The sequence below is a fragment of the Galeopterus variegatus genome, unplaced genomic scaffold, assembly GCF_000696425.1.
Source record: "Galeopterus variegatus unplaced genomic scaffold, G_variegatus-3.0.2 Scaffold2773, whole genome shotgun sequence".
Classification (NCBI taxonomy): Eukaryota; Metazoa; Chordata; class Mammalia; order Dermoptera; family Cynocephalidae; genus Galeopterus; species Galeopterus variegatus.
In genome coordinates this window covers 262,785-272,816 of record NW_007728884.1, presented here as the reverse complement: position 1 = coordinate 272,816, position 10,032 = coordinate 262,785, and the positions used below count along the sequence as shown (strand labels likewise).

Sequence of the window (10,032 nt, the reverse complement as noted above, 5' to 3'; positions counted from 1 at the left end):
AAAAAAAAAAAAAAAAAAAAAAAAAAAAAAAAAAAAAAAAAAGAAGACATCCATTTTTATAATCAGAAACATGTGGGGGGCCGGCCCGGTGGTGCACTGCTACAGTGTGCCGCTTGGGAGCGCGGCGGCACTCCCACTGAGGGTTCGAATCCCACGTACAGACCGGCCGCTCACTGGCTGAGCGAGGTGCGGGTGCAACACCGAGGGTTGTGATCCTGTTGCCGGTCCTGGTCCGGTACGGGCGCGACACTGAGGGTTGCGATCCGTTGCCGGTCACGAAAAAAGACAAAAAGGAAAAAAAAAAAAAAAGAAACGTGTTCTTGTATTAATAATAGCTTTACAATAGGCTCAAAGGAAAAGGGGGGAGGGATTGGTAAGGGTTTTTAACCTATAGTATTAAGAACATATGAGGAAAAGATGAGAACCTTGTGATTGTTACTTTCCTCTGGTGGGAGAGTTCATGAAGGGAAGTGGCTGTAACATTAAATGAACTGTTATCACATAGCAAACTTCTAGGAATGTGAGTCACAAAGTTTCCGTTTTCCCTCCTTGGGGAGTTTTTAGCATGTGAAACAGAAAGCAAGAGGACAATAACATACTGACTCTCCATTTGGTTCCTTTTATTTTTTCCAATGTTTGTGTCCCCAAATTCAGGAAGCTGCAAATACTATTGGAAGCTTGGAAATGTTACGAAATGTGACTATTATTTAAACAATTTCTAAAGAGGGATTTACACTGTATTTCAATAAAACTTTTAATGAAGATACAGACATCTGAAATAAATGCCAGGAAAACTTTAAAGTATGCAATCAATGTTTGATTAGGAATTGCAAACTTTAATTGACATTATCTTTGTTTCTGTCTTAAATTTGGATTTCACTGTACATGTATTTTTAAACTTTACTTTTATCTTAAAAATTTTTCTTTGGGATTTACTTGATAAATTTGATGTCAAATTAGTAGGTCCTGAATCACACTGAGTGACTGAATTTTTTCATTTGCATGTATTTAAAAACAGTCTATTTCTTTCTCATGTCTACTAAAGAGATAAGATAGGAAGCAATGTCAATTAAAAACAGTGACACTGAACATCAGAGATTATCTGAACCAAACACAAATTTGAACCTTTTCAGAATAAAAATTCAATCACCAATCTCTTTGAAAACAGACAAATGGTTAATATGCCATATGAATGATACTGAAAGATGGGTAAACTCTATTATGATATGTGTTAGTGCAATTTTATAAATGCACATGTATTTGCATATTGATGCCAATCAACTCAAAGAATTCTTTATTTCAGGGACAAAACCTCAGGGAGAGGTTTGATTTTACTATAGGTCCAATGATGGATGGTTCAATGGGGAAGATTTTCATAGAATGTTATACTGTTGACGACTTTTCCAAAGAAGTTAGTTTGCAAAACAGGTACACAGATATTTTAAGTACAGTTAGTAGTAGTGACTTACAATACCACTAAGATATAGTTATTATTTATAATAAAAATAGAAAATTTAAATTGGATATTATTTAAAATTTAAGGTATATATTATTAGCCTCAGACCTCGATTTTCTATTATTACCTTTTATTACCGTAAATAATATTTCTGTGGATCAGCATATCCCAAAGTGCATTCTCAGGAACACTAGTACTCCAAACGTGTCACAAAAAATGTGTTATACATCAAATAAGTTAGATAAAAGCTATGTATTATAAAACATAATTTATAATTATTTTAGGTGTGATTGTGGTTTTGTGATTTTGTTAAAAAAATGATCTTTTTGAGATGCATAATAAAGTATTCATGAATGAAATGATGCGATTTCCAGGATTTACTTTCACATTTTATGGAAGTAGGGAAAGAGCATGGGAGTGGGACGGGCTGTGTTAGCTGTGGGTTGATGTTACTGGGTTTGAGTGATGAGTACATGAGGGTTCATTACACTACCCAGACTACATTTGTATGTATTTTGCATATATTAGAAATTCTCCCCAACAAAAAGTAAAAAAATAAATAAATAAAAGATGAATATCTCTTAAAGATTTTACAATGAATTACAGAGCTGAAAGGAATTCTGGGTAAAAGGTCCATTTGTTTATTTGGGCTCTTCCCAAACTTAATGACCACTGTACTATTCTTTTTAAGGAACATCTATTAATATCTCTCCTGGATGCTTTGGGAACAGCTATGTAATAATAGAACTAATGTTTTTCCATGTATCATTGTCCATGATAATTCTAGGTTTCTAGCATATAAAAAGTTTTATCTACATGTAGAAAAACATTAAGTAAAATGTGAAATTAAAAAAAATCTTTTATTTTTCCAAATTCTTAGAGATTTGTAATAAGTAAAACATCTGACTTTTTAAAAAAATTTATAGATATTTATTCTGTATGTAATTGTAACCTCAGAAATATTGTTAAAAGAAGTGAAATTTCAAAAAGAAAGAATGAATGGTAGTACATATTTCAAAAGGTAAGAAGCAATTCTTTTTGATTGAATATTAGCCATAAATCTAGTTACAAACATTTAATAGCTATGTAAAAAGCTCTTTAAAAAAAACCCTTACATATCATTATCAACATCAATAATTTTATTTTTATATTTTTCCCAAATTTCTATAAAATTGAAGAATCTGATAAAATTCCACTTGTATACCCATAAGATATTTTTCATTCTAGAAAAATTATATTAGGTAGAGATATTCCTCAAAATAAAATTTACATTTTTATATAAAATGCTTTGTAATTTTGCATGCCTAAGAAGCTACATTTTAGTTTCTAAATAAATTAAAGGAGTTTATTATTTTTAAAAAATAAATTATACATACCTTTTAAAATTTGCATCTAAATACACAGCCTGTATTACTATTTGTCGGTGTCCTTTATTTCTAGCTTTTCAGAGACTAGCAAACTTTTTTTATTGTTGACTTTTATGAAAATTCAACCAAGAACATTTGCCTTTATTATAATATACTGCCAAAATTGCATTAATTTCCATTGATGCCCATTAATTTGATAAATGTTTTGTCATTTGTACCATTTGTACTGTCAAAACAAGTTAATTATATCTTACTGACATTTTTGACAATTGCTTTAACTCCGGCATAAAAAAAAAAAGGGTGTCTCATTTGCTTCAGCAAAAATTTACTCTTTCCTGTTGAAAGCTTGAAATAAGCCAGAGAAGATCAGCACATGTCAGAAGACTTGCAAGGTTCACTTTAGACTGAAAAGTAAACAATGATTCCCCAGTACTTATAGAAGTGCCACGTTTTGTAGTAAAAAATATTATGTACCTGCATAATCTGTTCTTGCATAATGCCCATCTTCAGATTTAGTAGTTGTAGTTGTGTTATCTGTGTTAAAAAATTAACAATAAAGATTGGTTAACTGTTTCCTAAATATCTAATGTTAAACTTATTTTATTCTTCCAACAGTATCTTCATTGCAATTAAGGAATTTTTACAACTATAATTCTAAGCAACCTTTATGCAAACACAGATTTATAATGCCAATTTCGGTTTGAAAGCGAATAGAATGATGGAAGCTTTCTAAAGTTTGGGACAAGAAGAAGGTTTATAATTATAACTGAGATTAAATTGGGTAAGAAAACAAGTCAAATTAAGAAAATGTTTCTGAACAAGAAAACAAAATAAAACATTCTAGTACATCCTGCTTTTAAAAATGCAATTAAAATATTTCTACTGAATCAATACATAAAAATGGAGTGATTTGCTTTTAATTTCAAGGTTGCCTAATAAATTCCTAAATTCTTTGTTAAAAATGCTTTTGACTTTCATTTTTCCCTTTTGCAAAAAGAAAGTCTGTTACCTTCTGAATATTGGCTTCTGTGTTTATGGCACTGTGAAGATACAGTCTTTTTACAGAAAAAGATATTGACGTTTCTCGATAGGCCCTCAAACTCCTGTAATCAACACAGATGCCACACTAGACGCTACTATCCATTGTAAATCAGAACTGTCTTTTGGAAATGAAATAGCTGCCTGATAAGAAGTTATCTTCACCTTTCATTTCTGCACAAAGACTAAAAACATTCTTTGAAATGAATTTTGGTAGGAACATTACCTTGACATCGACCCAAAGACATAACTTCAATTTTCTCCTGTTTCTGACATGATGCTTCTTTGATTTGACATGCATTATCATAAGATTTCCCATCAGAAGCACAGAGGGGATTGAAGTTAGTTTGAGAACAGTCAATGTTGCACACACACCTAAAGGAAGAAAGAAATGAAAATATGTAACATCAATAGTGTTGCTACCACATTATAAGTAAAACACAAATGGAAGAAATGCTAGGTTGGCAAAATTCAAGTTGGCAAAATTGAATTGTATCCTTCCAGGGAAATTTCTTCAAGTTTCTATCTGAGATGAAAAGAAACAGAAAACTAATCAAAAATAATCCAAACGACTGAGCAATAGATAACAAATGAAAAGGAAAAACTCAGGAAATAATCGTCAATCTCTGCTCTGGAACTTTAAAAAACATGTACATAAACTTCTATGCTGTTGCCTGAGAATGTGAATAGGCTGAGGTAGCCATGAAACCCTGCTTTAGAGTTTCCTTAAATGAAACCTTCCTGTTACTTCTTTTCTCGGGGTATTTGAGTGGTTAAAGCTTGAGGAAAATGACTCAGAGGGAAGTTAAGAGAAAGCAAACAAGTAAATTATTTAGAATGCAATCAGTAGTTAAATTTCTTCAGCATAAGTAAGGGTGCATATAAAATGTGCCAAAGGGAAACTTTCAGTGATCCTTAACATTATGGGGGCCCATAAAACCCTTTCAGAATCAAATGAAAACTAGATCTGTCTCCAGAAATACCCATCCTCATGTAAACAACCGTTTGTATAGAATTTCTGGGGGTTCTTGGCCTTTTCAGGCATAGTCCATGGACCCTTTCCCCCTATATACACTGCTCTTTTTCTACCTCTCATTTTATTTTATTTATTTATTTATTTATTTTTTAAGATGACCGGTAAGGGGATCTTAACCCTTGACTTGGTGTTGTCAGCACCACGCTCACCCAGGGAGCAAACCGGCCATCCCTATATGGGATCCGAACCCGTGGCCTTGGTGTTATCAGCACTGCACTCTCCCGAGTGAGCCACAGGCCGGCCCTACCTCTCATTTTAAATAACAAAATAATAAATACAAGTTGACTGTCACTCATAATTTTAATAGTTTTCTATAACTGAAATAACAATTTAGTGAATTAATGAGAATTAGGTCACCTAAACTAAAAGCATTAACTATTTTAAAGCAAACTTTATATACTTTTTCTTATGTTCTTATAATTCTCTGTATTTTACAATCTACATTGTTATTCAGAATATTGTGGGTTTTTTTGGTGTGTGTGTGCAAACATATTACTGCCTTAGAATATAAACTCATTTAAAATTTTTGTTAATATTTATATTATTTTTCTAAATAGATTATATGCTTCTTGAAGTCACGTATCCACATAGCACTTCTGTATGTCTTACTTAGGGCTGGGCGTGTAATATAATGATAACAATAACACACTGTTTACTACATGGGCTTTCAACATTCATTGCTTTGTTTGATCCTCACAACAGCTATTTTCCAGACCAAAGATATTATATAGAGCAGAGAACTAGTAAATTGTGGAACAAGGACCCATTCTCAGATGTGTTAAGCTAAAACCCAACCCCTTTCCTCTAATAACACAGACTGTGTTATAAGAATCTCTTGGAGAATTTTAAATATACAGATTCAGAAGTAGATTCCTGGGTCCCAGTAAATCTGGGGCAAAGCCTAGGATTCTGTATTCTTTGGTGGTCATGCTGTCACCAGACTCACCTCCTGGGAATCACTGCTTCATCAGTTTGTTGACTGAGTGAGGGAGGGTTTGTCTATACAGCAGTGCTTCTCAAAGTGTAGTCCTTAGACCGTCTGTATCAGAATCACCTAGATTGCTGTTAAAAATGCTGGTAGGAAATGTGCTAATGCACTTGGTTTTTTTTTTTTTTGGGGGGGGGGTAAGAAAATTGCTTTAGGAACACTTGGTTATTTTTACCTTCACCTATTTAGGAACAAATAGCTAGGACAGATGGTAGCCATCTAGAAATGCTTAGCTCATTGAAGCAGCGGTGTTCCTACCCCAGCCATGAAGTTGCCATGTGATGACAGAAACTGGAACACGACATTGCTACCTCCGTGGATTCTTGTTTGGCATCCAAAAATCTGAGATCAGGAGCTGTCTCCATGGTCAAAGAGCTTTTGGTCCTTTTCAGAGTGGATTTGGAGAAGTGGCTTTGTAGGTCAGGCTTGCCTCAACTATTTGTAGGTATTAAATAAAGAAGGGGTAAGGAGACTGACTTTTTGCATTTTAAAAAAGATGGTTCCTTTTGCCTTCAAGTCAGTTAAGGTTTTAACTGTTTGTTGTGTTACACTCTAAGGACCACCTCCTGGAAAGACTACTAAAAAATTACCTGTTAGCAGCAACAAAACAGAGAGAATGGTATGTTCTCTCACCTGTCTAAGTACTAAAGTTAAGTCCAAAGAAATTCAGGAATGTACACCATATATATCTTGACCCAAAATAATCAGCAGTTCAGAAACCTATTTAATATCACAACACAATGGTGAAATGAGAATAGAGATGAAAAGAAAAAATTTGATTGAGTTGAATTGGCTAGAATCAATGTTTCAGTGAAAAATTCACTTATTAAAGCCATAGCACCAAATTGAACAATCAATCGTTCAGGCTACTTTACAAGATCCTCCTTTTCCAGTTGGCTAATTTGTTTCCTTTTCTTTGTTTTTTTTTCTTTTCAATTTGACTAATCTGATTTTGGTCCCACAAGTTTTCCGCTGCCATCTCTTCCCCTTCCTTTCTTTGCATTGCTTGCTCAAGGCCTCCTTTCAAGATTTGTTTCCCCTTTGGAAATTCCTGGCTCTTGCTGCCCCAAATAAAGCCTTTCAGGGAACGGCTATGAAAAAAGTATAGACATTTGGCATTTTTATTCTCATCTCAAAAGGAGGACATAGACATAGATTCCTTGATGTGAAAGTAAGGTTTAGTTTTCCTGGTTATAAGTTTCATGAAAGCATGAATTATATTGGTCTTTTTCTCTATTGCATACCCTCATTATATTTCCCTTATTCCTCCCTACTCTATGGAATTGCACATATTAAATAAATGCAAGAGTAAATTTAAAAAAAAAAAAAAACTTGCTTGTGAATCTCAGCAATCATTGGAAATTGGAAATCTATGAAAAGTATTTTTCCATTTTTGAATACATGGAAGAAGCTTCAAAGGTTTGCTAAAATGTCTTGGAAACTATGTAGTCTGGGGAAAGGAAAATATGACTGGATTACCAAGGACCCACCATTTCTATATTCCCATAATATGAATGAGCTCTGTCTATATAATCACTATTTACTATATTTTGTGTATCCAAGTCTATTAGGCTTATTTTATTAGAAAAACATGCAGGATTTCAGGACTATGGTCTGAGACTCTAAGTCCATCTTGACCTCTACTGGGAGTGGCTGAATTATCTGTGCATTCCCCACTCTGCCCAATACTTTGCACACACTAAACTTTCAATAACTACATGTTGAATAGGTAACTAAATAAAATGAATAAATACAGAAATAATTTTATGTTCTCAAAGAAATGAAGCTACTATTACTATCTCCATCTTACAGATAAGAAAACTGAGGCTTAGAGAAATCACACAACTTGTAAAGGGAAGAACCTAATTTCAAATCTAGGCAGTCTGACATCATAGCCTGCGCTGTTGTACATACAGAAAGTACAAGAGAAAACAAGATAGAGCCAAATTCCTACCATTAACTAATTAAAGAAATACTTTGGATAAATAGGATTTGGAAAACAAGCCTATGTCTGCTTTTGGAATATTTATCATACTCTTATAAATTTAAATCACATTGACTCTTAATCTCTGTCTTCCCAAACAAGTGATCTAAACTTCTTTGTACAACTGGGATATATTGGTGAATGTTAGTTTCATGATATTGTGAACTAATATCTGGTATTTGAATGAGTAACTAGTCTTATAGGTATTAAAATAATCTGATTACTTAAAACATCAGTTGTTTAGAAAATTTTATCCTTAAATAAAACGCTACAAGAAGTTGGCTACACATAAAAACACACACTTATACACACACACATATACACACATATACCCCAACTGACTCTGCTGAATAATTTCAAAATTGGAGGGTTTTAGCAATAAATCTTTTCCAAGTCTCTGGTTCAAAATACTCATGAGGGTTTTATGTGTTTAAATGAGTGAATGAATTTTTGTATGTGTGTATGAGAGTGGGTTCATACCTACCTCATGGTGGCATTTACTGCATTGTTAATTTCCTATTTACTAATTTACATCTTTACTTTTCTTCAACCTCTTCAAGGGCAAAGGGTCATATCTATCTTTGAATTCCTGGAACCTAGTACAGTGTATCACAGCAGACCTCCAATAAATGCTCCTTGAATGAATTACTGAGAGAATGGAGGATGGAGTTGGAAAGAATTAAAGAAAACAGTCACTGTGCTAGACATTAAGACCTAGGAAAGACAACCAGTGATATGCCCATGAAAATTCTCACCAAGCTTTTTGCTACATGTGGGCTCTTCAGAGGAGGGGAAGGAGGCTCCTAAGGCTCACTGTCCTTCTTTTATCTGTGTCTGCACAGACAAAGGAGACAAAGCAATAGCCTTTAGTAACCTCAATGGCATCTATCCAATTGTGACAAGGAGATGTTTTTACCAGCTAAGCTACTACTTACATTTTGTGATATTTGGGGGCAGTTGTAGGCACCAATATAATTTGAACTGGTAGCAACTTGTCAGTTTATTGCTACTTCAAACCATTGGAAAATGTGAGTTTCTAATAAAAAGGTGACAAAATTATCATATAGTGTAATGGTGAAATTGCAGGTCACTCTATGCTTTAGCAGCTTATATAATTTAATCCAGGGTTTTTCAGTCTACAGAAATGAAAGGCACACATTTTGAAAAACAGAAACTATCCTTTCTTCACTGCTTTTGGCAAATAATTACATTATTATTCATTCTGAGAGGAGTAACTAGTTAATTACAGCATGTCACAAGTATTTTATGTGAGCCAAAGATTTGTAAGGCTGAGGACTGCACAAATGCCTTTAAGGTTTTTTGTGTTTTCTTTTTTTCAACCTATCTCAGTCTTTTGACATTTTGACACTGCGATTGCATAGATCTCCTTTCTTCTAGGCTACAAAGAAAAAGAATCAGCCCTACTCGAAAATAATAATTTCAGGGGTCTCTATGTGGAAATACTACCCTCTGAAAATCCTTCAAAGAAAACTAACATTGACTGAAAAACTGAATTATAAGAAAGAAGAGAAACGTAAAATAACTTTAAAAGACCATTTGATGGAGTAAAGAACCTAAATTATAGGAAGTGAAAGGTGCCATCTAAGACAACTCACATTCATTTATAATTATCTCATAATTATTTGGGGGTCTTGGCATTAATTTAGTTTTCTGCCTCACTTGAAGTAGATTTCTCAAGGATGATCTGCAATGAGTTAAATAAGCCTCTCTGTGTATTTAGGAAATGCCTTGTCATCTGCCAAAGCGTGAGGATGCAAAACCGGCCAGCTAGCAAATTACTTATTCATGTGTCTGCTTGTGGCTGCCCTCTAGTTTCACTAGATCTTGTTTCATCTATTAAACATGGTTGTCACTTATTCCTCTCCCAAGGTCCTCCACTCGGTGTCCATTCCCTATTTTGACCATACAACATTCCTAGTCAGTTTGAAAGCACCCAACTGCACTGCAGTGAGGTTAGCTTTCTGGGTTGTTTTGGACCTTGACTGTGGTTTGTTTCCCTTGGGCCTGTCTATCTCTGGGGCTATTATGCAGAATCCTCTGTGGCCTGGCCAGTAAATGAGGTCAGAACGCTGTCTGTGCTCTCCGTCAGATCTGTAATGGATGAACTGCATTATATTAATAACAGTAAAAACAGTGTGTACC

At 34.1% G+C, this 10,032-nt stretch overlaps 1 protein-coding gene across 1 annotated transcript in view; it reads right to left on the bottom strand.

Annotated features, from left to right (window-relative positions):
• Positions 1-3,289: 3,289 nt before the first annotated feature.
• TMEFF2 (transmembrane protein with EGF-like and two follistatin-like domains 2) overlaps positions 3,290-10,032 on the bottom strand; it is a 201,150-nt gene continuing 194,407 nt past the window's right edge. Inside the window, exons 6-7 of the mRNA XM_008582959.1 lie at positions 4,088-4,236; positions 3,290-3,357 (exon numbers count right to left, since the gene is read on the bottom strand). Coding sequence (XP_008581181.1) covers positions 3,290-3,357; positions 4,088-4,236 — 217 coding nt within the window. The remainder of the gene's footprint in view (positions 3,358-4,087; positions 4,237-10,032) is intronic.